The sequence below is a fragment of the Phascolarctos cinereus genome, unplaced genomic scaffold, assembly GCF_003287225.1.
Source record: "Phascolarctos cinereus isolate Bilbo 61053 unplaced genomic scaffold, phaCin_HiC Scaffold_7;HRSCAF=346, whole genome shotgun sequence".
Lineage (NCBI taxonomy): Eukaryota > Metazoa > Chordata > Mammalia > Diprotodontia > Phascolarctidae > Phascolarctos > Phascolarctos cinereus.
Genome location: NW_027556180.1, coordinates 12208658 through 12235767, shown reverse-complemented (window position 1 = coordinate 12235767; position 27110 = coordinate 12208658). Strand labels below are relative to the sequence as shown.

At 49.8% G+C, this 27110-nt stretch overlaps 1 protein-coding gene across 1 annotated transcript; it reads left to right on the top strand.

Annotated features, from left to right (window-relative positions):
* The first annotated feature begins 2073 nt into the window (after positions 1 to 2073).
* Positions 2074 to 26842, top strand: ERFE (erythroferrone). Its single transcript, XM_078147316.1, has 8 exons — positions 2074 to 2308; positions 9046 to 9171; positions 10774 to 10858; positions 17928 to 18166; positions 18691 to 18799; positions 20804 to 20897; positions 21786 to 21864; positions 24018 to 26842. The coding sequence occupies exons 1-8, from the start codon at positions 2114 to 2116 to the stop codon at positions 24114 to 24116; spliced, it is 1026 nt and encodes a 341-aa protein (XP_078003442.1). The 5' UTR covers positions 2074 to 2113; the 3' UTR covers positions 24117 to 26842.
* The last annotated feature ends 268 nt before the right edge of the window (positions 26843 to 27110 follow it).

Below are 27110 nucleotides of genomic sequence, written 5' to 3'. Positions count from 1 at the left end.
ATACCTATGGAATGAAACGTCCTTTAGGGTAGGGACTTGCCGTCTCTTATTATATCCCTAGTGCCCGGCACAGTGCTTGGCGCATTGGAGGCACTTAATATATGTTTGTAGAATTAAATTAAATTAAATTAAGGATTTTGAATTAAATTAAGGATGTTGATAAGTTATTATCTAAATGTTATACTTTTTCTGGTGCCTGACATGGAGCCCTGCAGATGCAGGGATCTTAATAAATGCATGTTTCGGTGTATTTACCTTGGAATCCACCCACCTCTCCCCTTATACCTTGCTGTACAGTCCAACCTTTGCACAATCCATGGATCTAACAAACTTCTGCTTGAAGCTGTATTAAGACCCCAGACTTTTTCAGAGGAAGAAATTCTTAGTGAATTGGAATCCCACAGGATGTTTCTAATTTACTAAAGCATCTGCACCACGGGGTGGGTACCGAAGGAAAGAAGCTAGCATTGAGTGATAGATAGAGCCCTAGGTACTGAGTCGGGGACCTGGCTTTTAGTTTCAGCTTTCTCATTAAACCACCATGTGACCTTGGGTAAGTCACTTTCCGTGCCTTAGTTTCCTCATCTGCCAAAAGAAGGGCTGGACTATTGCATGGTACAGTGGAACTGGGGCTGAAGTCAGAGGACCTGAATTCAGGTTCTGCTGCTGTCGGTCACTACTTATGCCCTTGGGCCAGTCAGGCTCTTCACAAGTGAAGAGGTCAGACCCAACAGCTTCTGGTCTTCCTTCCACCTCCAGACCTCTGATTCAAAGACCAGTGAGCTCTGTGTTCCCTTCTTGCTCTACACTCACCAATGCCAGCTTTAACTTTCTTCAGCTGGAGCCTGGCCACTGAAGATGCCTAAGAAGTCACTGGCTCTTTTCCCTTTGTGGGTCTTGTATGGGAAGTGGACTCAAGCCCCTCAAATGCTAAGCAGCCAGGTTCTAGGCTGGCACAAGGCTAGGGCTATTAATCAACCAGTGAGTCTTCTGCATGGAAGCCTTGGGTCCCTGCCAGCATTCTGGAGCTCCTAGACTGAAGATAGATCCTGCCCCCTCCCTCTCTCCGTCTCTTGTACCTAGCTTTCAGGCCAGAAGAGGGCTCTGTGGTTCCCCCAGTGAAGAGGGTGGCATCAAGGCGGGGAATTCAAGCTTATTAAAAGGAGGAGACAAGAGCCCGAACTTCAGAGATAGGGACTTGGCTGAAGTAGGCGCCCAGTGGCTGTAGTAACCTAGAGAAAGAGGGAGCCAGAGAGAGACACACACACACACAGAAACAGAGACAGAGGGAAATAGGGACAGATCACAGGAGAGGGAGAGAGAGACAAGGAGGAAGGGGAGAAAATAGATGCAGTGAGAGAGGGAAAAAAGGAGAAGCTTGCATTTGGCCGGGGGACCTTACACTTCTCCAGAAGCCCTGGCTGCTGACAGGATGGACAGAGGAAAACCAGCAGGGATGCTACTGGCAAGAAGGCACAGACCTTAGGATTCTGCAGGTGCCCTCAGTGGTCATCCACACCCAGCCAACCTTCACTGCAACTGAAAGAGGTGCAGAAGAAAAGCAGAAAAGGGAAATCATTCTAGATCCCCTCTTCACCATCACCCCCCACCTGGAGACAACCCCTCCTTCCACGTTGGAGCAGGCCAGGTTTGGGTCCAGTCCTCCTGTCCCTCCCAAAGATGGGGGGTCTCTGGTGGACCTCACCAGTGTTCGGAGGGTCCTGCCCATCTGTTCCTGAGGGGGATCATGTTCCTTAGGCAGGCAGGTGCGCCCCTCCGAAGCCACCCCAAGCTGAAGCCAATGGCCAGGTGCCCAATGGATTCCTCTTTCCTGGGTAAGAATGGGCTGTCCCCCAGAGGGAACAGAGCTGATGGATGGCCAGGCTGGCTATGGGGGAAGGTTGGAGGAGAGCCACAACTAGGACCCCATCCTCCTCATCTCAGCCTCCCAACCCTCCCAGCAGCTTTCTCTGGTCACTGATCCCCTCCCTCCCCTTGTATCTCAGGGCAACCTCCTGGCTTCTTCCTAGGTCCAAGCTTTGTCCTTGGTGGAGACTCGGGGTGCTTGGAGAGGAAGTGCAGGGGCCCCTTCTGGAGGGCTCTGGGCTCTGGGATGGCCACAGCTGTTCTTCCCAGCTGCTGGCTCCTGTTTGTCTTTCTGGGGCTTCTGGCAGCCGGCTCCTGTGATGGCTCAGTTGAGTCGGAGAGACACGGAAGTAGACGGGATCCAGAGAAGCAATCTCAGTGGAATGACTTTCCCATGGAGCAAGGGGTGAGCAGCGGCCCTCTGCCAGCCTCTAATGACCTGGTAAGATCACTTGGGCTACCCCCTATCAGTCCAGCCAGAGGGAGGAAACAGGTGACTTGCAGATCCTATTAAGACATCTCCCTCCTGAAGCATAATCGGGGAACTGGGGCGATGAGTGGTGGAGGCAGATTGTGATAATGAGGTAGAAGTGGTTAGCCCAGGGGAGGTAATGTGGGGTGGTGGAAGGAATGACTGGTTAGCCATCAGAGGGTCTGGATTCAGGTCCTGCCTATGCTTCTGACTCCCTGTCCTCTGGGCCTGTTTCCTGGTCCATAAAACAAAAGTGTGGGGCTTCCAGGGGCGTCCTTGTGCTCAGTGAGTCCAACCTCCTCATTTTACAGGTTGGTACACTGAGGCACAGGGAGAGGAAGGGGCTTGCCCAGAATCACACAGCCAGGAAGTTTCTGAAGCAAGATTTGAATTCAGATTTTGCTGACTCCAAGCCCAGTGCCCTATCCATTATGCCACACAGCACCTTCTCTGTCATCTTAAGTGGCCCTTTGGGAAGTTAGTCAGAAAGAGGTGAAAGCCAGGGAAAGCTGTTTCTTAATCTGTAGAAAAGCAGGCTGTTGAGAAATACATTAAGTATGGCTAAACCAGTTGCCTCACGGATGTGGAAGCAGCTCTTTGTAGAAATTTGAGCATATTTTGGGAAATGTCGATCCTTTGAATTAAGTCTTCAGGGGCCCTGCTTTTCCACTTGACCTCACTGGATCTAGTGATAAAGGGGGAGGGTTCTGTACTCTTGAGCACAATGGAGGGACTAATATGGGAATCCAAGGAAGAAAGAAGAGGATCTGCAGGCTGGCCGAAAATGGGTGTGGCTCCCGGAGTGTTGGACAGGAAGTGTCCTCTGCCCTCCCTGCTCAGCTCAGACAAAATGCTTCTAAGGGCTCTGGATAAGGAGCCGTGATCAGCAGCTGCCTGAGTCGCTCCCCTGATTGGTGGAGCATAGAGTAGCCCCCAAACAAGAAGGTGAAACTCTGGGGTCTAACTAGCATCTCATGGATGAGAATTTTAGGACCTGAAATTAAACCCAAGAAAGAGACACTTGCAGGCCTCAGGGATCCCTGGCTGAGAAGGGGATGAGTAGGTGGGGTGTCTCTGTGTGTGCATAAGTGTGTGTGTGTGTGTGTGTGTGTGTGTGTGTGATCCTAAAGCAACATGCTGCCTGTGAAAGCTGTGTGCTCGTGAACTCCCTTAAACACATGTTTGCCAGCTCTAAGAGAAACATTAATGTCTTGTGAAAGGTGTACTTCATAGTCATTGAGAGGCATAGGGAAGAGAGTGCTGAGCCTGCAGTCAGGAAAACCTAGGTTTTTCTGATATTGCCTTGCTGTATGATTCTGGTCAAGCAGCTTCCCCTTCTCTGAGTCTCAGTTTGTTCATCTGTAAAATGAGTAGGTTGGACTAGATCAATGGCCTCTGAGCTCCCTCCCAGCTCTGGACCCATGATCCTAGGACCCCTCTGAACTACAGTTTCTTCATCTGGGAAGTGATGGGGTTGGAGAGGATGGTCTTTAAAGTCTCCTCCCCCTCCTACCTTCCCTATTACTTTCAAGGGCACCACCATCCTTCCAGTCCCTCAGGTTTACACCCTAGGAGTCACCCTTGATTCCTTCCTATCTCTCGCCCCCCCCTCCCTCTCCAAGCTGGTGCCCAGGCCTGTCCACTTTGCCTCTGCAGCCCCCTTCTCTCCTCTGACACCCCCTTGGTGCCCTCATTCCAGGACTGTTGAAAGCTCTGCCTGCCTCGCCTTTCCCCACTCCAGTCCAGCCTCCGTTCAGCCACCAGCTGCAGGTCTGATCACAGCACCCCTCTCAACTCCCCTCAGGAAACTCCAACGGCTCCCTGTGGCCTCCAGGAGCAAATACAAAATGCTCAGCTTGGCATTCGGAGCCCTTTGGAAACTGACCCCCTCCTACCTTTCCATCTTCCATCTTTCTCCAGAGACACCCGCCCTTCCATCTAGTGCCACTGGACTCCTGCCTGCTCCATAAACAAGAGCCTTCATCTCTCTGCTCTGGGCATTTTCTCAGGCCTTCCCCCTGCCTGGAATGCCCTCCCTCCTCCTCTCTGACTACTGACCTCCTTGGCTTTCTAAGTCCCAACTAAAATCCCACCTTCTCCTAGAAACCTCTTCCAGCCCCTCAATTCCAGAGCCTTCCCCTGCTAATGATTTCCGTTTATCCCACCTAGAGCTTGATCGTCTATATTTGCTTGTTGCCTCCTCGTTAGACTATAAGCTCCTTGAGGGCAAGGACTGTCTTTTGCCTCTTGGTATCCCCAGTGCTTAACATAGCGCTTGGCACTTACTAAGGAAATGTTTACTGACTAATTGACCTTCTAGTTCTAGACACAATCCTAGGACCTCTCTGAGTCTTAGTTTTTTCATCTGGAAAACGGAATTAATAATATCACTTCATGCCCATCGCTGTTGTGAGGATAAGCTGAGGCAACAGTAAAGCAATTTTCAAACCTTAAATAATCACTAGGATTATTATTATTTTAAAAGACGGGCCAAGACTCAGGAGCTTTAATTAAGCACCCACACTTGCATCAGACCATTGCAAGGTCAGTAATGAAGAGCCCAGTAAACTGCACAAGCTAAAAACCAGCCCCAACCGGCCCTCACCTCCCACATGGCTTTTATGTTAATCCTAACACTTCTCTGGGGCTGTTAAAGTTTGCAAAGGCAGGTAGTCTGAGCATTAGGATCCTCAGTTTACAGGAGAGGAAACTGAGGCAGAGATAAAGGGTTTTGTTTGGAGAGGCCCAGGTGGCCAGCTCTCTAAGGCCACCAGCTGCCTCTCCTGCATACAGGAGTCCTGGCTTCCAGAGCCATCCCCTGATCCTTCTCCATGTCCAGCCCTTGGTGTTAGGTCCAGGTGCAAGCTCCCTCAGGGGAAGGCAGCTCTGCTGTGTTACACGGCCGTGATCGTGAACTCCCTGGAAACTGTTTTTTAAAAAGTCAGATGGCAGTTGGGAAGATCTGTGGATCCAGGGGAAACTAACCATAGGATAAAGGACTGGGAGAGTTCTTGCAGAGTCTGTGGCCACCTCCCCAGGGACTACAGAGGAAAAGTCACTCACTCATCCAGGGACCTTCAGGTAGTAAGGGACAGGGGTGGGATTAGAACCTGGTACCTCTAACTAAAAGACTATGTTCTTTCCATCCCTTTGAGGCAGGCATGGGGGAGGAGGGGAGGGAAAATCTTAAAGTGGGATCCTCTGTAAAACGAATAGCACACAGTAGGGTCCTCACTTGGTAAGAATGACAATCATGGCATTATAATGAGTAGAGGCTGTGTTTCATAGTGGTTGGAGGCAGGGAGGCCTTAATTCACAGCTCCCCACGTCATCTCTGACACGTCTCAGCTGGGTGACCCTGGCCGTGTCATTCCACTCCAATGTGCTGGAAGACTAGGTCACTGGAGTGCTGAGGTGAGCCGAGATCCCCACATTGACGGCATCGGAGACGCTGTGGCGTTCATGCAGAATTCCTTGTTGGAGGCAGTACCACGGCCAGCACCACGGCCTTCCACGCACACACTCTCATTTGGTCCTTTTCAGAGAAGGGAGGAAGGAGTCACTTCCCCGAGGCCACCCCCTCCCCCCTCCTGCCAGAGACGCTCCAGCCCCTTTGCTGCCACCCTGTGCGCGGATGGCACTCCGTCTCTGGTCTCTGTGCCCAGGTTGTCTCCTCCCTTTGCCTCTCCCTCATCATCTTGTGGTTCAGTGTTCAGCCGAGTCTGACTGTCCCATGGAGCACAGCACACCCTTGCTATCTATGGGGTTTTCTCATTGCAGTGGTTTACCATTTCCTTCTCCGGTGGCTTAAGGCAAACAGGGTGAAGTGACTTGCCCAGGGTCACACAGCTAGTGAGTGTCTGAGACCAGATTTGAACCCAGGTCTTCCTGACTCCTGGCCCAGAGCTCTTCCGCTGAGCCACGCAACTGCTTCCTCATCATAGACGACAGTTACACAAGATGTCCCAAAAAAATCTTAGTGCAAGTAAAAGACTTTTGGGACACCCTTCAACATGCTTGAAGGTTTGCAAATCACTTTACATATATTAATAACAACAATAATGAAGATGATGATAGCTAACATTTATCTAGTGCTTACTATGTGCCAGGCACTGTGTTAAGTGCTTTACAATCATTGTCTCATTCAACCATCATTGAAACCCTGGGAGGTAGGTGCTATTATTATGCCCATTTTGTAAAATTTAAAAAAAATTTTTTTTATTTTTTGGCGAGGCAATTGGGGTTAAGTGACTTGCCCAGGGTCACACAGCTAGTGAGTGTCAAGTGTCTGGTCTGAGACCAAATTTGAACTCAGGTCCTCCTGACTCCAGGGCCAGTACGCTATCCACTGTGCCACTTAGCGGCCCCTTATTATGTCCATTTTACAGAAGGGGAAACTGAACCTGAGAGAGGCCAAGGGACTCAGTAAGGGCCTTGGGTGGGATTCAAACCCACTGCTTCCTGACTCTGGATACAGGGATAGAACCACGTTCAGTATCCCTAGCTTCTTCCCAGTCCATGATCTGGGACTGAATCATGACCTGATCATGCCTTAGTCCTGAATCTCCTTGTGTTAAATCACACGATCTCATTTTTTCCTTCAACCCACGATTCCATTGGTATGAGAAGCTCCTGCTACAACGCAGATTAGCCAGTCCATAAGCATTTATTAACCACCCCCGAGAGTCTAAGGAGCTGCCTCAAGTCACTGAGAGGCTGAGCCTCAAAGCCAATATATGTTAGAAGCAGCCCTCAGGCCAGCCCCAGATTTGCCAGGCCAAGCTGCCTTTCATGATACTTAATATCTGCTTCTTCTACATCACCATTTGGGAACGTTAGGGAAGATCTCCCTCCTGCCCAGGTCTTAAGCCTAGAAAAAAGCAAAACGCTCCCCACTCCCAAAGAGCTTGCCTTCTACTTAGGGGAAGGGGCAAGGAATAACATGACATGTATACATCTAAGTAAATAGAAAATACGTACACTGTAAATGTGGAGTAATGTGTGTATGTGGGTGTGTGAGTGGGTGTGAGTGTACGTGAAGGGGTGGCATTAACAACTGGGAACAACAGGACACTTAAATTAATTCCAGGATCATTTATTAGGCTCCTGCCATTTTTCAGGCACCACATGAGATGGGAGGGAGGCAAAGACAAGGGGAAATAGTCCCTGCCTCCCGGGGGCTCCTATTCCAGCGACCTCTGTCCAGGGAGAGGCAGACACTGATAAGCCCTGAGTCAGTCACACTACTGGCCATTTGGATCAGGACTGTGCCTCTGGCACTGACATTCAAGGCTCTTTTGGGGGTGAATTGAGTTGCTGTTAGTGTTGACTCTAAAAATGAGTGACTGATCCCAGATAACTGGTGTGGGGTAGTGGTAAGCTCACTAACTGAAGGGGTGTGGTGATAGACAGACAGACAGACAGACAGACAGATAGATACATACATACATACATACATACATACATACATACATGGATGGATGGATGGATGGATGGATGGATGGATAGATAGATAGACAGACAGATAGATAGATAGATGGATGGATAGTTGGTAGACAGACAGACAGAGATACATGGATAGATTGATAGATATAAGATAGATGGATAGATATAAGATAGATAGATAGATAGATAGATAGATAGATAGATAGATAGATAGATAGATAGATAGATAGAAGCATTTATTAAGTGCTTACTTTGTGCCAAACACTTTGCTAAGTCCCAGAGATGCAAATATAAGCAAGCCGGAAAGCCCAGCCCTCAAAGAGATTCCGTTTGAATTGAGAGAGACATTCAGTAAAGGGCAGCTCTAAGGATGGGCCATGGACAGCTGCCCAGTGTGTTGGCAGGAAGGTGACATGGGCACCTCCTTCCTGGTGAGAGAAGGGGAAAGCTCTTGGGAAGATCTTAATCAGGAGGGAACGCTTCCTCCCTGAGGAAGTCCTTAATGCCTGGCTGACCACCACAAGAAGTTTGGGTGTCACCCACCCCTACCCAGTGCATTGTGGGGACAGAATGAGTCATTTGGAGAGAAGCAGGCGGGGATGTGTTTGATCTGTGTCTCATGACATTATTTCACCCCCCAACACACACACACACACACACACACACACCCTCTCATCTGAACTTCCCTGTTCCTGCCAGTCAACCATGTTCTCAATATTCGAATCAGTCTAGTCTCCTCCCTTTTCCTCCCCTCATGTAGCCACTTAATGGCCAAATCTCCTCTTTCTTTCTACCTCCAAGATGTCTCTTGTATTCATGTTATTTTTTCTATTCACACATCCTCGTTCAGGGGTGCATCACCAGGCTTTTGCAATAACTTCCTAATTGGTTTTCCCTGCCTCCTGTCTCTTCCTAAAGGGATCTTCCTGGACAGCAGGGCTGACGGTTCCCCTATTCAATAAATTTCAGTAGCTCCTATTGCCTCTGGAGAAGATATAACTTTGCCTTTATCTGATCCTTGTTTTTAACTTTTATTTTTGTGAACTTTTTATACTATATATACACTTATATGATTTAGTATTTGTACAAAATCTATAAATATGTACATATATACACATAGGCATTTGTGCTAAAAAAAAAAAGTTAAAGTGAAAAGTCTGTTTTCTGCCCTCCTGGTGCCCAGGCAAGTCCCATTGTCCGTTTCCCACTTCTAATATGAAGTCACCTCCTTGGTCGACTCCAGTTTTTGGATTCTGTTACAGGAAGCCCCTGTCACCGAGAAGCCCCGAAGCATTGACCCCAGGGATACCTGGATGCTCTTTGTCAGACAGTCCAACAAAGGGGTCAATGGAAAAAAAAGGAACACTGGGAAATCCAAAAAATACAAGGTGAGCATGGAGAGGCCTGGGCCTCCCAGTGCCCAGGGCCTGCAGCTGGATTTGGACTCAGAGATTTGGATCTTGCCTCTGCCACTTTCTGTGGGACCAGGAGGAAGTCACTTAATGTCTCTTGTCCATCAGTCAGTCAGCAAGTATTTATTAAGTGCACACCATGTGCCAGGCACTGTGTTAACTGTGGGGAATCCAAATACAGCAGAGAGAAAGACAGCCCTCCCCCTTAAGAAACTAATATTCTACTGTGGGCAGTCCTTTGGCCTAGTGGCACCTCTCTGCATGAACTAGCCCCATGTGTAAAATGGGGATAACAGCCATCACTTCCCCTTCAGAAGGGGAAAACCCTGAGCTCTATAGTCCTGAGTCTATTGTCCTGAAAACCCTGGAGCTCCATAGTAGGGTTTCTAACCTGGAGCTCAGGGATAGATTTCAGGGAGTCCATGAACGTGGGTGGGAGAAAGAACCCTGAATCCTGGTCCTAGAGGGCAGGCACGGATAGGACTGATTGGGAGACATTAGCAGGAGACAGATATTGACTCAATTTAAAGACATTCCTAACAATTAGAACTGTTCAACAATGGTATGAAGTCTTGTGAGATAGTGAGTTCCCCATTACTGGAGAGATTCAAGTGGAGGCTAGGTGACCACTTGTTAGAGATGCTGCAGAGGAAGTTTATGGCTCAGGCTAGGGGTTAGATGTGACAATTCCAGAGGTCCTTTTCAATTCCAAGGTTCTATGATGTGCCATAAAACTGATTTCCAAAAAGCAGGAGGGAGGGATCTATCTGAATGGGAATCATAAGTAAAAAGACAAAACAAAGAAAAACCATCCTGATCCAGTTGGTTTTTCCAATTTGAGCCATTGAACCTTATCAATAGGGAGAGTTTCTTTATGAATTCTTTCCCTTCAACCATTCCCCTCCTAGATTTTAGCTTTTGTAGAAATTATCTGGGGACCTGGCCATATCATTGCCTTGGGAGACCAGATACCACCTGATGTCTGCCTTCTTAGGGATGTTCCCTGGGGGAGTAGCTTGTCCCATGGTGCTGGATGCCCCTCTACCCCTGCCTGCCATGTTTTAGGCTGACCAGGATTCTTGCTGAGAAGCCTGGGTCAGGGTGGGGGAGTGGGTTCTCTTGGCGCTGGGCTCTGCACCCAGTGAGATGTTTCCTCTTCCCCAATAGGCCAACCACCTCCCGCTCTTTGTAGCCAAAGCCACCATGAAGCCTCACGGGAAGGGCTGAGGGGAGTCTAAACCCTAGCTCTGAAGTGAGTACAAGTGAGGGCAGAGGCTGTTACACTCTTTGTCCTTGTCGCCCCGTCGCTGAGCAGTTTGGACCGCACACATCGGGGATATAACCAGGACACTGGCCTAAGGAATTCCTGATGAGGAAGCTCCTTCTGCTAGCCGATGCTGGCCGTTCATTGTGCTACAATTGGTAGCTGCAGACGGCAGCCTGGAACTTGGCACATGGAAGAGATTTCATAAGGATTTCTTGGATCGAAATGGATTGAGTCCAACAGCGGGATTTTAGGGAAACCCTTGTCTTGGTACCACTGGGCCTTGATGTTTCTCCTTATCATTTATCTTTCAGCTTGGGCTCCCTGGCCCTCAGGGCCCCCCGGGGCCTTCCATCCCACCTGAGGATTTATTGAAGGAATTCCAGCTGCTACTGAAAGGTATGGGGATGGAACCTCCGAGGGTGTATGTGGGGATCGGGTGGGGGGGAGTCATAAGAGGACTTCCTGAAGGTTCCGAAGAGAGAAATTGCGGTCCAGCAGTGGACATGATGGTGTCGGACTCCACTGACCTTGCCAGGTCAAGTGATTTGTCTAAGGTCACACAGGTAGTAAATGGCAGAAGCAGGATTAGAACTCAGGTCCTCTTGAAGCACTGAGATCTTTCCACTATACTGTATAGCCTCATTACCAGTCAGTTGGCCAACATACATTAAGGGCCCACTATGTACTGTGCTGGGCACTGGGGATACAAAAAGAGGTAAGGACAGTTCCTGCCCTTAAGGAGCTCACAATCTAAGGGGTGGGGGAAGGGCTGCGAAGGGGGAAGGATAGGCTCAGGGGTAGAATTTGAACTTTGATCTTTCTGATCCCAAGGCCAGCATTCCATGCACCATAGCAAGCTTTTGTGAAGATAAAAGAATGTTAGACTTGGGGTGAGAGGACCTGGATTCAAATCCCGATTTTACTACTTTCTAACACCAGGCAGCACAACCTCAGTTTCCTAATCTGTTGAATGAGGGAGTTGGACCAGATGACCCCTCATGACCATTTTAGCTCTAAAAGGATGATCCTACGATCCTACCTGTGTTTCTGAGCTTCAGTTTCCTCATCTATAGAGGGATTAATTAGCTATCTGATCTCTTCCAACTTTAAAACCTATGAACTTTTTGCGCACTGACTACGTGCAAGGCAACTGCTACTTTTGCTGACAAATAAGCCCAGCCTGGCCTGGTCTTTCTCTGGGTCCCTTTAGCTCCCTTGGCCAACCAGACCAGACCACCCTTACACCTCCTCCCACCTCCCATTCCCGGAGCTGCTGCCTTCTCCTTTCTCGAATCTCCTCCCAATCCTTCCTTCCACTGTCCTTCTCTCTCACCCACTCCCACCTGGCTAAGAGTTGGCTCCCTATATAACATTGTATCTCACTTCCTTCAATTAATCCAACTCAGCTGCAGACTGTAACATGGGAGAGTTACAAACAGAAAGTTTTCTCTATTAGCTGCGGCAGCTGTGGGTTCAGAAACCTTGAGAGTTGCACATAGATAAACTACTCTGGGAAAACCTTCTCCCATGTGAGTCCCACACTCCCGCAATCGGCCACTTTTGCCAAAGAGGAAAAGGAAGAAGTTGGGAGCCTAGGTGGGGCAGAGACAGGATGAGGCCAATTTAAATGTTTCTGATCATGCTTTTGATCCTGCCCTGGTTCAGGTGTTAAAAAAAAATGCAGGATTCCCCTAACCCCATCCAGCACCAGGGTATATCATCTGTCCTCCACGACGCACCCCCAAGGGATGGTTGTATGCATAAGCCAAATATGAAGCTGGCTCCACCTTATAATGTGAGGAAGTATAGGTAATCTTCATGGGGCAGGTTGGAGGGTTGGCTGGGCAGCTCCTGTGGAGGGGGATCAGCTTAGCTTTGCTCAGCCTCAGAGAAAGCAACTAGGAGCAACGAAGTGGAAGTCACAGACTGAATGTATGGAATGCCTTTGGAAGTCTTCAAAAGGATGACCACTTTTAGGGAGTATGGCAGGAGGAATTCTCTTAGGAGTATGGTTTGGACAAGGGCAGCTAGGTGGCACAGTGGATAGAGTGCTGGTCCTGGAGTTTTGAATTCAAATCCGGCTTCAGACACTTACTAGCTGTGTGACCCTGGGCAAGTCACTTCCCCCTGTTTGCCTGTTTCCTCATCTGTAAAATAAGCTGGAGAAGGAAATGGCAAATCTCTCCATTCTTTGCCAAGAAAACCCCAAATGGGGTCACAAAGAGTTGGACACAACTGAAATGACTGAACAACAGTAACATTAGCTGCCAAGGTCCCTTCCACTTCTGAGAGTCTCCATTTCTGTGACACTGAGAGCATGGGGGAGCTGCAGGGCTCTGTGTGTGGACACTAAGCTGCCGGTGTAAGGGAGAGCCGTAACGCTGAGGGCTGGCTCACCCAAGGGAGAGCCTCTTCCCAGCTCTGTCTGGGGCTGGGTCCCCGTGCCCCACCCAGCTCCCCACAGCTGTCTGCCCCACACTGCTGAAGGCCTCCTTGCACTGCCCGAATGAGATCTGAGCCTAGTACAAGCTCCCCTGGTTGTGCATGGCAGAGTCCACTGAGCGCTGTGCTTCTTACTTGGTATTGAAGCTTATCTCAACGGGGCACGGAACATCCTCTGGCGTCCGCCCAAGGAACTCAGTGGTCCTGGAGCACAAGCCCTGCTCCCACAGCCACCCTCCATTGTCTGGTGCCTCAGGGTGTTTTGGCAGTGATGGCCTCTTCCTCCCCCAGAGGCTGCTGTTTCTGTGCTCACGTTGAGTTTGCGTCTTCTGTGAGATGTGTGAGACTGGGGCACCTCTCAGTGTGCTGATTCAGTCTCTTCAGGGATCTATGGTTTCATTGGTGGGGGGCTCAAGAATCAGCAGGGGCTCCCTGTTGCCTCTTGGATAAAATACATTCTCTGCCATTTTACACTCTGTGTCTAGTCAACCTTTCCAGTCTTCTTACATATTACCCTCCTTCATGCAGCCTCCATTCCAGCCACACTGGACTTACCCACTGCTGTCTGCACACAACAGTCCATCTCCTGCCTTTGTGGCTTTGCCAGGCTGTGTTCCCTACCTGACACACCCTTCTTCCTTACCTCCACCTTGTAGAATCCCCACCTTGATTCAGAGATTAGCAAGTGTGGCCTCCCACAGCAAACCTCTTCAGATACCCCAAGTGGCCTCCATGCTGGAGATCACTTTGTGCTGACTTCGAATGGCCTTGTCTGGGCACACATTGAGGGCAGGTCCTTTGGGCTGGGATCTTTTGTTGTCTTACAACATTGCCTGGCCTAGCAAAAGGGCTTCACTCACTGAGTGAATGAGTGAATGAATAAGTGAGTGAGTGAAAGAGGGTGCTCCTTCACACCATGACAGCCGATTTCATGTTTGGTAAGGCCCTAAAACATCACATACTGGTGGCTGGCTCTGGTCATTAGGTGCTCCAAACTCACATGGGCCAGTCCTTAACTCAGATGCCCCCTCCTCCATGCAGCCTTCCCTTACAAATAACTCTTTCTTTTCACTGCAGCAGAACCACTGTTTGTCAACACTTTGCTGATCTTTCATCACCATAGCTGCCGGGCTTTCACATTCATTTAGATGGGCATTCCCAAATGATGGGGTGGGAGTAGGGAAAGATTGGCCCCATCTGTCTGTGTTAAGTAATCTTTGAGTTCAGATACTGCAAAATGGAAATGCATAACCTACCTGCTATTCCAAATCAGTAAGAGTAATTCCAGTGTTTGTAAAGAAACGATATTCATGTAGGCTCATGTGGACCACTTTGAGATTAGGAGGGATGTGGAGAGGTTGGGTTGTGACCTTGATGATGAAGCCAGAGGCTTCAAATTGAAGGAACCAAGTGCCTTCAACCTGGAGAAGAGAAGACTGGGGGGAGCTGTCTTCAAGTACTGGAAGGCTGTCCCATGGAAGAAGCTTCCAGTGGTTCTGTCTGGGCCCAAAGGGCAGAACCTGGAGCAGTGGCTGAATTACAAAGAGGCAGATTTAGAATAGGAGTTAAGAAAAGAAAAACCACCAGGTTTCTACTGATGAGAGCCACCCCCAAGTAGAATGGGCATCCTTAAGAGGTGGCTGGCTGGCCCCTGTCAATGGGGACAAGTCAAGCTGGCTGATTCCTCACTAGAGATGTTCTAGAAGGAATTCTTGTTCTGGGAGGGGTTGTTGGGCTGGATGCCTCCTGAGGCTCCTCCCACAGCACAGTAGGAATGGCAGCTAAGGATAGTCCAGGCAAGACTGGGAATGTTTGTCAGCAGGAAGTAACAACTGCTTTGGACGGGGAGGTGCCCACAAAATTCATAGGTTTCAGAGTTGGAAGAGATCTTAGAGGTCACCTATGTGTTGAAAGTTGTTGGATATACTAGGAAGAAAGTGTGTGTGTGTGTGTGTGTGTGTGTGTGTGTGTGTGTGTGTGTGTGTGTGTTAAGAGAGAATGACAGAGACAGAGATGCAGAGAGAGAAAGTGGCAAAGAAAGAGTGGCAGAGAAAGAGAGACATATAGAAACAGACAGACAGAGATGGTGGCAAAGAGAAAGAGCAAGAAAGCCAAAGAGGGATGGAAGGGAGAGAGAGAGGGATGGAAGGGGAGAGAGACAGTGACAGAGACAGACAGAGAGGCAGAGAGACATAGACACACACAAACACACACACGCAGAGAAACAGAGATGGAGACAGAGATGACAGAGACAGAGATGATGGGAAGAGAAACAGAGCAAGAAAGCAAGGGAAGGATGGAAGGAAAGACAGAAGACAGAGAGACACAGAGATAGCCAGAGACTGAGAAGAGAGAGAGAGAAAATCAAAGTTAGATTCAGGCTATCATTTCACACAGAGACAAAAATAGCTTAGTAAAAATAGCACCAGAGGAAATAGCTTGTTTGGACTGACAAGTCTATAATTAATGCCACTCAAATAGGACAAGCTAAAATAATTCCACTATGCCTGATGGTGAGAGTCAAGACCTCTGTCCGAGAATCTCAAGCCGTGTTTCTTGACATCTCAGTTTCATTTCCTGCCTGTCATCAGTGCCCACCCCAACGATTCACTCTTCTTTTCTGGCAGTGTGACTGGATACATGCAAGGGTGTCATAGTCCCGTGGGGGTGACTGGGTCTGCCTCCCTGTCCGTCTGTGTCCATGTTCATGTCCATGTGGGTGTGTAGGGGGTGGAGAAGCAGAGGAGATGATTGGATTGCTGTATATGCTTGCTCAGCACTTGTTAAATTGGGATTTGTTTTGGTGTTTCTGTTTCCTCATTAAGGGAACTTCATGCTTAGCCTGGAATGCGAAGGATCTCAGGTTCTGTTCCCAGTGGCTAGTGAGGACTCCTTAGACCTAATCATATGATGCCTCAACTTCCCCATCTCTTACATGAAGGAGATTAGCATAGCTGATCAAAAGGACTGGAATAACACTTGTGAGTTCTCTTGGAACCCTATGATGAAAGAAAATAAACCAATACTATGTCATTCTTGAGGAAGGGTAAGAGGCTTGGCATCAGGGGTGACCTTGGGTCCTTGAGGCCAGGCCGGCTGAGTACAAACCGTGGCAGGGACTGCCAAGCTGGAAAGGTTTCAGACACAGCCTTGGTACCTCTAAGGGCCTGCTGAACCCCTTGCCAGAGCAGAGGAGAATCCTAAGATCCTGGGGTCCCACATCTGGAGCCAGATGAGACCTGATGCCATCTAGCTCAATACCCTTTTTTTTTTTGGCAACTGGGGTTAAGTGACTTGCCCAGGGTCACACAGCTAGTGTCAAGGGTTTGGTCTGAGGCCAGATTTGAACTCAGGTCCTCCTGACTTCAGGGCCGGTGCTCTATCCACGGTGCCACCTAGCGGCTCCTCCTACCCTTTCTTTATGGAGGAAGATGAGGCCCAGCAATGTTGAGTGAGTTGTCCAAGGTCACACAGGTAGTGACAGATGGGATGAAGCTATAAGTACTCTCTCAAGACATACCCCCACCCCCACCTACATCACAGACGGGTGTGGTCCCCAGCAGTGATAAAACCATGGAGGCTTCAAATATGCAAAAATGTTATTTAACAGGATAACTGAATGTCATTCCCCCTCCTCACTGCCCACAGAATACTGTTCAAAGGTTTTCCATGATTTGGGCCCAACCCATTCTTCCACTCTTATCAAGGTAGCTGGGTAGCACAGTGGATAGAGTATTGGACTTGGAATCAGGAAATCCCGAGTTCAAATCCTACCCCAGATACTTACTAGCTGTGTGACCTCTAGCAGCCTCAGTCTCCTCATCTGTAAAATGACTTCTGAAACCTCTTCTGGGTCAGGAGCTATAGTTCTATCCATGTCCTGTCTCCCTGCCCAGACTGTAAGATTTGTGGGCAGGAACAGCCTCCCTCATCTTTGTAACCTCCTCATAGACAGCAGAAGGCCTTGCATACAGGAAGCACTCAGTAAATGTTGGTACAATTTTTGAGCAGCATCTGGTATTCAGTAGGCTATAGCCCAGGAGAAAGCTTGCTGAGAACACAGGCATTCCCCGCCTGGCCCACAGCAGCTACTTCAAAAAATGTTTGAGGAATGAGCAAAGATCCCTTCGGATAAGTGTCGAGACTCAGGCTTAGCCTCAGTTTTCCTGTGTTCAAATTCAAGGTACGGTGACCCTAAAACCTGCTGTTATGGACCTTGAGCATCAGACTGGAAGCTCCCTGAGGGCAGGGACTGTTTTTTACCTTTTTTTGGTATCTTTAGGGCTTAGCACAATGCCTGGCCCATAGTAGGTGCTTAATAAATGCTTGCTGACTTGGGCTGAGAGAATTCCAGGCCAGGCTCTTGCTCCTGTCCCTGATACTTACTAACTAACCCCCCTGAGTCTGTTTTGGCTCCCTAGCTGAAGTTTCTGACAACTGAGGAGAGAGAGGGGAGAATGGGGAAGAGCAGGACAGAGTTGGATGACTTGGGTTCAAATCTCACCTCTGGCAATTACTACATAGGCAGCCTTCCTAGGCCTCGGTTTCCTCAGTTGAAAAATGAGGCCTCGGAGGCCCCTCTCAGCTTTAAACCTGTGCCTGGGGCAGGAATCCTTCACCCAGAATCCCAGGAGGGGTTTAGAGAACCGTATTTCCAGATAATCAGCTTCCTTTGTATTCCTGCACCTTTTATCTTACCCATTTTCAAAGCTGATGCTGAGAAGGGGTGCATAGGCCGCTGCAGACCGCCTGACCTTGGACCTCATGGTCCAGGACACAAAACAGGCGAAAACCCCGTACTCTAAAACTTTCTTTTCAGGACACTTGGTGAAGATGCCAACCTCAGTCAGGAGTGTGGTTTTTCCACCCCAAAGGGATCAGTGTCCGGGCTCTCCCCTTCCCTCGCCCCTGCCCCCAGACTGTGGCTGGCTTGCCCCATGCTCGGTCCTCATATCCCCCTGTAGTTACCGCAGGGCCAGCCCACAGTAGGCACTTAATGAGTTCTGGGTCATTCTCTTGGCAGGGGCGGTAAAGTATCGGGAGAAGATGAGCCTGAAGCCTTGTGAGGACTGTGGGGGCCAGGAAGCCGAGGCTGAGGAGGAGGAGAGGGTGGCCGAAGAGGACGACGTCCTGGCTCTGGTAACCGGGTCCCTGGCACAGAGCCACAGACCTCACCGGGTGGAGGCTGCCTTCCACTGCCGGCTGCGAAAGAACATGTCCATCGAGCGGCGATCCTTCCAGGAACTGCAGCAATATTACCTGGTGAGTGGGGACCTGTGGACCTGGCCACTCAGTTCTGAGGCCCCTCTGTCCAGCCTGTGCTCCCAGCCCAGCGAGGCACCGGGAACAGCCGACATTCCAAGAGCGCGCAGTAAGGAACAGACGCCTGCTCATCTGCTCTTCACAAAGGACCCTCACAACCTAAGACAACAACCCCAGGCATTGATTAAGGCACTGATTTTTACAGATGAGGGGATGGAGTCTCAGACAGGTTCAGAAATTTGCCTGTAGTCACACTGGTTCTAAGCACTGGGGTGGGATCTGAACCCAGGTCTCTGCTGTCTTGAAGCCCACTATGTGCCTCTGCATCTCTGCAGAGACACAGTAAGGCAGCATTGAGCATGACGAGGGCCAGGGCCTGGGAAGCACCTGCCCGCCTCCTCAAGGGCACCTGGCTTCCAGTGCATAGCCATAGATCACCCCTCCTGCCAGCTTGGGTTCCCATGCTTGCAAAGGCTGGAAGAAGCTCAAACCAAGAGACTGAAATTCAAACCTGTTTTTTCCAGCCTGGAAAAGACGGATCGTTTCACCGAGGTCTGGGGCTGAACCTCACCAGCGGTCAGTACACAGCCCCCATCACTGGATTCTACACATTCGCTGCTACCCTGTACATTGGTAAGATCCGACCCCCTGAGCAAGGAGCCTTGGGTCACTCTAGCCTTTAGATGACTGGCAAAGAACAAGCCTGGACTTGAAATAATGCCAGGTGGTGGAATGGGGAGAGGTTGGCCTTGGAGTGAGGAAAATCTGGGTTTGAATCCACTTCAGATCCAGCACGACTCTGGGCAAGGCCTTTGACCTTTCGGTTTCCCTATGTATAAATGGGGGGCGGGTGCAGGTTCCAGATGGCCTCAGATGAACACAACTCTATGGTCAGATTCACTCCATTTTCTCATCAATTCAACAAACATTTAACCTAGTACTGTGTGCAAGAAACTACCCTAGGTGTGGTCATCCAGGGCGACTGATTTAGTCTTGGCCCCTAGGAAGCTTATAATTGAAGGGTGGGCATACCCAAGGAGGTTCGATAGGAGTTGCTGGATATGATTGGGACAAGAATGGGAGGAGCTTCAGTCTGGGGCAAGAAGTGGCCATTTATGACCAACCTCCATCCAAAACCTGCCATTCCTGATCCCCCTTAAGGCTAGCACCTTCCCCTGGAGATCAAAGCTTGTTTACACTTAGTTTGCAAAGCATCCTCCCCCTTAGACTGCGAGGTCCTTGGCAACAAGGCCTGATTCTGCCTTTCTCTGCATCTCCAGTGATTAGCACAGCGCCTGATACATGGCAGGGGCTTAACACATGCTTGTCAACTTGAACTGTTGGCCTGAGGAGGACCTTGAAGGAAGGACAGGATTTCAGTGAGCAGAAGTGAAAAGGGAAGACACCCCAAGCATGAGGGACAGCCATGATGTCACAGACTTAGAATTCTGTTTGAGTCTCAGTGTCCTCATCTGTAAAATGAGGTTGTGGTGATGGGGGTTGGAAGTGATTAATCCTCATCTCTTCAAGCTCTGAATCAATGATGCTCTCAGGATGGAGGTCCGAGAGGTTCGGAAGCAGAGTTCATAGGACCATAGCTTTAGAGCTAAATGGTAGTCCCTCATTTTACACATGAGGAAACTGAGTCCAATACAATTGATACAGTTGGCCAAGGTCACCCACCTAGTTGGTAGAGGAGCTAGGATCTGAGCCTGCGTCCTCTGACTCAAGTCTGGTGGCTTTTCCATTGTACCACATGCCCGTCTTAGCCAAGGAAGGGCACACCAGGCAGCCTCAATCTCAGAAAAGTCGGAGGCAAGGTCTCGGCTTCTGCATGAAGGAGATCACAGTTGTGCTTTCTCTGCCCTGGTCAGACTCCACTAGAGGTTGGGCCCATTTCTGAAGCCCACAGTCTAGGAAGGACATTGTCAAGGTGGGATCTGCACAGTAAAGGGAGACTTGGCTGGGCTAGGAATTTGAAAATATACCACAGGAAAGGGGCTCTTCACCTTTTGTGTGTCATGGTCCGGTGGCAGGCTGGTGAAGTCTAGGAGCCCCTTCTCAGAAGAATGCTTTTAAATTCACAAAAGATTGTAAAGGGAATCAATTATGTTGAAATAAAGGTGTAATTTTCCCCCATCCACATTCATGGTTCCCCTGACTTTATCCATGGCTCCCAGGTTAAGAATCCCTGCTGTCAGAATGGATTGAAGGAACTGGGGAAGAGGAAACTCGGAGGGTGCACAATTGTTGCTTTCTAACACATGAAGATCTCTCAGATGGTAGAGATGACTGGCTGGGTGGCCCCGGGCAACTAACTTAACCTTTCTAAGAGTCAGTTTGTCATCTGTAAAATGTGAAGGTTGACCTAGACAGCATCTCTGGCCCCTCTCAGCTCTCAAAGGCGTCATTCTCCAAGCTTCCAGCTGGGTCTCCACTTGACCAGCTTTGTGGGTGACAGCCTAGCCCCACTTCCTGGTCCCCTTCCCCAGGACTTCCCTGTCCTATCTTCACCCCCTCCTCACTGCTCCCCCTCCCCGTCTGCACAAGCCGGTTTTCTCTGGATGTTCTCTCAGCTTCCCTTTGGCTGGGAGGGTGGGACATTCCAGTGACCTGTCTTCTCCTCTCGCTCGGCAGTGCACGGTGGGGACCATCAGAAGAAGGGGCAGCCTCGGTCCCGGGACCGCCTGCGGGTGCTGATCTGCATCCAGTCTCTGTGCCAGCGTAACGTGTGAGTGTGCATCTGGAGGCACAGCCAGCTGGCCCCATCAGATAACCCGGCAGTTCAGCCGCGGTGGCCGGGAGGCGTGAGGCATGGGCCCCAGGGTGGAGATACCCAGGGCTACATGGCAATGCCAAGGTTTGAAGATGGTTTGCTTGAGAAGAGTTAAGAGGCTCAGACGACTGCCTCGTCCCCTTCAGCTCTGATTGGAGGGTTCCAACCCCCAAGTCCTGGATTGAAAGCAGCCTCTGATGCAGCCCAGTAGACTTGTTCTAAGCCTCAATTTCCAATTACAAACGCAGCTCCTATCCCATTCAAAGCCACAAGGGACCTCAGAACGCATTGAGTCCATCGTGGAAACTACTTCAGAAAGTCTTTGATTCACTTCGGGTCGCACAGCTATAAGTGCCTAGCTGGATTTGACCTCAGCACCCGGTACAGTCATGCCACACACACATGCCCCTGTAGCAACATCTTCTGATAACTGGAGGGACCCTTTGAATTTTTAATTAAATTTACAACACAGAAGTAAATAAAACACAAGTAACATAATGATGGGGAGAGAGACCACTCACAACTTGGGGGTGTCAGGAAAGTCTTGGGTTAGGATGTGACACCTAATCAGAGCCTGAAAGAAAATTAGGAGATTGACCAGATGAGTGAGGAGGGAGTACACGACAGAGCTGTGAGTACTGCCTGTGTGGAGACCGTGGTGGGAGATTACAAATAGGGGAAGACGAGGGAGCCTGCGGTTCTGCCCGTCAGGGCCCCCTGACTGCCTTGGGCCTCCAGGCTGGGACCCTGGAGAGAAACGCATACTCCCCCCAGAGGGGACGTTCTCTCGGGAGTATTGCACCCCAAACTGGCACTGACTCCTCTCTCTGCTTGGGCTCACAGATCTCTGGAGGCTGTCACTGGCCTGGACAACAGCAGCGAGCTCTTCACCGTCTCAGTGAGCGGAATCCTGTACCTAGAGGTAAATAATGAGGGCCACCCTCCACCCAATCCCTGCAGGTAAAATCAGTGGGTTAAAGCCAGAGCAGACAGGCTCATCCAAACTGTACCCCTTCCACCCTCCCCATTTTACAGATGAAACTGAGGCCCCCCCCCAAAAAAAAGAAAGCTTTGAGCCTCCATTTCTTCATCTGTACAATGGAGGATAAGGATACACTATCTCACTGTGCAGGGAGTGCTGTGCAGACCACACAGTGACCACGGATTTGGCTGACAGCACCTCCCTTCTCTGTACAATCGTCAGTAATGGTGACAAAGACCGGAATGGACCTCGAAGAGCATTGGGTCCTTTTACAGAGGGGGAAACTGAGGCTGGGGGGCCATCTGTCTTGACCTTCCCAGAGAGAGTGCCCTTTCCCTCACCCCTAAACAATCATGCATATACTTCCCCATCCACATGTTGCGTCTACCTAGTAGGAAGTAATCAGTCAATAAATGAGCGTTTATTAAGCACCTATGACATGCACTGTATTAAATGCTGGGGATACAGAGACAAAAATGATTCCACTGTATCAAGAAGACGTGTGCAAATTGGTATTTACAGAATTAACACAGAGTAAACTTAGAAGGGAGGGGGAGGCCAGAGGCCCAGAAGCTTCTTCAGCGCAGGGGCTGTCTTTGTAGCCCCCCTCCCCCACTTAACCCAGTGCCTGGCACACAGTACATGCTTGTTAGAGGCTTATCATATTGGATGCCCGCTTCTCTAAAAGTGGATCCCCAAGGGATGGATTTTTTCCAGATCATCCACTGAGAGGAGGAGGGGATGGCACCTGCCATCTATGTTCAAACCCTGCCTTAGACACTCATCACTCCCAGCCTCAGCTGCCTTCTCTGTAAATTGGGATAATAACAGCATCTTCCTGCCGTGGTTGTCTCGAGGATCCAGTGAGATAAAATATGGAAAGTGCTAACGTGCTCTATAAACATGAGCTATAGGCAGGAAGATGGACGAGTCACAGAGAAGGTGCTCCAGGGAAGGGGCCGGTTTATATAAATGCATGGTGGTGGGAGATGGCCTATTAAATTGGGAACATGGCTGGTCATGCATTTTGGTTGGAACCAAGTGTCTGGGCAAGGGAGTATTACGACTTACAGATGGAAGGGTAGGTGTGAGCCAGAGTGTAGAGGATTCGAAACGCCAGCCTAACAGGGAGCCAGTGAGCATTTCCAGAAGGGTCAGGATGACATGGTTGGGTCTGTGCCTGAGGAGGATGAAGCTGGCAGCTGTGAAGAAGGAAGGGCTGGAGAGGGTATAGACTGGAGTCAGGGAGACCAGGTAAAAGACTCTTCTAATTTATTAAGTGCCTGGTGAGTGCTAGGCTCTGGGGGCTGAGGATACAGAAGGCATGTATGGATTAGCACAAAATGAACTGGCTCCTGTCCTCAGGGAGTTTCCATTCTATTAGGAGAGGCAACCTATGTACAAACTATGTACCAGGTGATTTGGGGAGGGAGGAAAGGGAGGGGATAGGAATCAGGAAATCACTCTTCTAAGAGGTGCTCAAGCTGAAGCTTAAATTAAGAAAGAGAGGGATTCTGAGGAGGTGAGAAGGGAGTCTATTCCAGACCCGGGGAACAGCCAATGCAAAGGAAGGGAGGTGGAGGTAGAATGGCTGTGTATGGAAAGAGAAGAAAGACCACGTTGGCTGGACTGTAGAGCGTAGAAGGGGGGTATGCTGCAGTGAGCTGGTGTAGGGCTTTAGATGCCGGTGACGTTACTATTTTATCCCAGAAAATGAAGGGGGTCACCTGGGTTTGTTGAGGAGGGGGAGTGCCATGAACAGACCTGAGTTTGGGGAAAGTCCTTTTGGCAAGGGAGAGGATGGGCTGAAGAGTGGAGAGGTGAGGCAGGGAGACCTATTAAGGGGTGAGTGTGGCAGCCTAGGCCTGGACCGTATTGGTGTCCACGTGGAGCAGAGGAGGCGATGGTGCCATGACGTGTAGCCACTGACGTGACTTGGGATCGATTGGCTGTGGGCTGATGGAGAGCAGAGTCAAGGATGCCCTAGTTGTTGCTCCTTTTTCCATATCAGTTTTCACCATCAAGGCAAAGGGACCAGGGCATGTGTGAACAGAAGCTCCTCACTCCTTCTCCTTGTTACATCTCCCTTGCAGGCTGGCCAGTATGCCTCCGTCTTCATAGACAACGCTACTGGATCGTCTCTCATCATCCGCAGTGGTTCGAATTTCAGCGCTGTGTTCTTAGGGGTATAAATTCCTCGAACCCTAGAGTGACTCCAGTGTCTTCATCTTCTTTCCGCTGTAACCTGAAGTCAAGAAGTTTTCCTGGGGAAGGAGCCAAACTTCCCGGTTTAGGTGCCACCTAGCCAAAGGCTGCCAAACTTTCTGACCTCTCTCCAAGATGGCCACCCCACCTCACTCCAGAGACATCCTCTACAAGATGGTGCATCAGGGGCTGATCGGTCGAATACTTCAAAGAATAGAAAAATGAGCGATCTATGTATGAAGACTGTTCCCCTAAGAAAACAGGAGGTACCTGTGTAATATTTGTCATGAAAAACTTTTTTTGAATCAACTTCCTGGAAACCTGGCATATATTGATTTCTGGTTGGACTAGCCCTTCTAACTTCTCTGTAAATTCCCCATCTTGCCTTGAGAGCTGATAGGTTCTGGCTGCACAATCTATCTGCTGAATAGCTGCCAAATGCCTTAAAGCTACACTCTCCTCCCTTGACCTCAAAATTTAATCAAGGTAATTTTGGTTAATGTGGGAGAAGTCGTACTCGCATTTTCCATCTTACAGTTGAAAGATCTGTCACCCCACCCAAAGCCATGGGTTCAGTTAACTCAATTCCTCGCCTCCCTGAGGATGAAAGTGAAGTTGGTTTGTGTGGGGCATCCAGGTGAAGAGAGGGGCCAGATGTTCACCAGCACTCCTGCTTGAGGGAAGGGGAAGAAGCTACATGCTCCTGTTGCTTACTATCCTGCACGCTCAGAGTCAGTCCTCACATGCACTGGTCCTGCCCAGTGAAGCCACATGTGGGAATGTAGGGCCTTGCTACTGGTCACCCCACTCACTGCTTTTCCTCTTCCCTGGAGATTTCTCCCTCCTCACCTGTGTCTTAGGTCTGTCTACAGAACCCACAAAGATGGCTGACAGCCCTGAGGGTCAAGGTGAGTGTGGACTCTGGCTGTGGCCAGCCCCATTCAATGCTGGAACAGCCCATAATCTCGTTAGGCATTTGTGGCAGGGAGGGGTCCTAGGCTGAGGCTGGTTTTCAGGCATCACTCATGTCCAGAGCCCATGGAGTTAGTTCATGAACCTCATTTTCATCCAGCAGAGATGACCAGCACTTATTTTCCAGATGGTTTTTCCCTCTTCACTAACTGAAAAGATGACTTCTCCCCATCCCCTTTAAGAAGCTGAATCACTGTGGGGCTTGATGCATCAGCTGGGAGGTCAGGCTTCTTACACAAACTGTGTTTGGATCATAACCCTGGTGGCTCAAGAGCTGAACACCCAAGATGAAGGTCTCCTTCTGGTATCAACTTGGCCCCATCCAACCCTTCTGCTTTCTTGTTGGCTTGGAAACTACCACTGGGAAGCATTTCTTCAAACAACCCAACCTGGCTGGCAATCTGGACATCAGGTGGGAGGTCAACAGGCTTGCTGATGCAGAGCTGGAAGGGACCTTAAAGTCTAACCCTTCCCCTTAGGAGGGACTGAGACCCACAGAGGCAAGGACAGGTCACCAATCTAGTAAGTGTTGGCCAGTCCAATAGGTGGGGCAGCTTTATAGTGTGTCCCCATGGGGTGGTCCTGCCATTTCTCTATAATGCCCAGAGGACAGTTCAATCTCCCACCACGAAGAACAACGGACCTTCACAGGTGGCTCAGCTTGACTGGCTGCACACTGCACCTAGTTTTCCTCTCAGGTCTGTCTGATCCTGACTCGGAAGAATGTTGACCCAAGTACAGAACTGTCCCTCAACAGCTCCTTTGGCCCTTGTATGGCTTGGAGCTGCTGGCTGGGAATGTCAGAGTCAAAGCCCAGCAGACCTGAGGGAGCCTGCTGGGCATGACCTCTAAGGACTCTGGGAGGCCTTGATCAGTCAGTCTGCTTAGTGGGTATGTGAAGAAGGCTAACGTTAGGTAGCTTTGAAAGTTTATCCTCTTTCCTCCCCACCCCCAGAAGTGCCAAAGAATGAAAATACGATAGACAGCTGCAGTGAACCTCTGAAGTACAGCGACCCCGATTTCTCAGTAAAACATGTACCCACCCTACCTGGAAAGGGTAACAGGCAATTAAAAAAAACCTTTTCCCTTCTGATAAGGAGGCAAGGAGGCCAAACCCTTCCTTAGATGAATGTTTCCAACAGACGCACGCCAAACAGCTAGACCTTCCCTTGGAAAAACCCAAACGCCAACTTCATTCTCATCACACTCTACCGGGTAATACGTTCTATAGAAACGTATTCATCGTACAGTGTTGTCAAGTGGATGATGTTTATGTGACTGCTGTTCTGTGTGGGTGCTGGGATGAGTGCTTGAGAACTAACCGTGGAAAGCAGGGAACACCGAGGAGCATGGCCTCTTCCAGAGCTCCCGAACGACGGAGGAGACAGACGATGGCAGAGGCGGGGCCTGCAGGGCTTTGTCCCAGGACACTGAAACGGGGCCAGGCACTTAGCCCACCTATACGTGGCCTCTGCAGGGCTCTGCCCCCACCCCACTTCCCTGCCTCCTCCCACCAGAACTGGCCCCCGGGGCTGCAAGGGCTAGTGAAGGCTGTGGCTAGGCCAGAGCTGACGCTCTGAAGGCAGCAGATTCAAGCCTGCTTCTGCTCCTTGCTCTGAAAAGACTGAGCCTCTGGGAAGTAGAAAGACAGGGATGGGTAACACCTCTCAAGCATGACGTCTGGGTTGTGTCTTTTTCTGCATAAAGACACAAGTTAAATAAATGTAACGTTATTTCTTCACTGACTGGCTGTATTTTTGCCTGAGGAGCTTTCTCCCCAATGCTATGATTCACGCTAAGAGAATGCTGAGATTGTTAGCCCCAGGCTTTGGTCCCTATTTTCTTAGGCACCGAATAGAGACGGGGGCTATACACAAACTACTGAATTCTTAGGAAAAGGATGTCTGAAACTCTGCTCTGAGATCCTTCCACTCACGAGGATTCAGCAGACTGAGCCCAGCCATGCCAAGGGCCGGCTCGTTTCTCTCCCTGATGTGTGGGGGGCTGTG

What these genes read in the sequence shown, in the direction of transcription:
- ERFE (XM_078147316.1), top strand. Translation starts at nt 2,114, where the DNA reads ATGGCCACAGCTGTTCTTCCCAGCTGCTGGCTCCTGTTTGTCTTTCTG. An exon ending in CGCTGCTACCCTGTACATTG is followed by an intron (nt 18,800 to 20,803) that starts GTAAGATCCGAC and finishes CTCGCTCGGCAG; the next exon opens with TGCACGGTGGGGACCATCAG. An exon ending in TCTCTGTGCCAGCGTAACGT is followed by an intron (nt 20,898 to 21,785) that starts GTGAGTGTGCAT and finishes TTGGGCTCACAG; the next exon opens with ATCTCTGGAGGCTGTCACTG.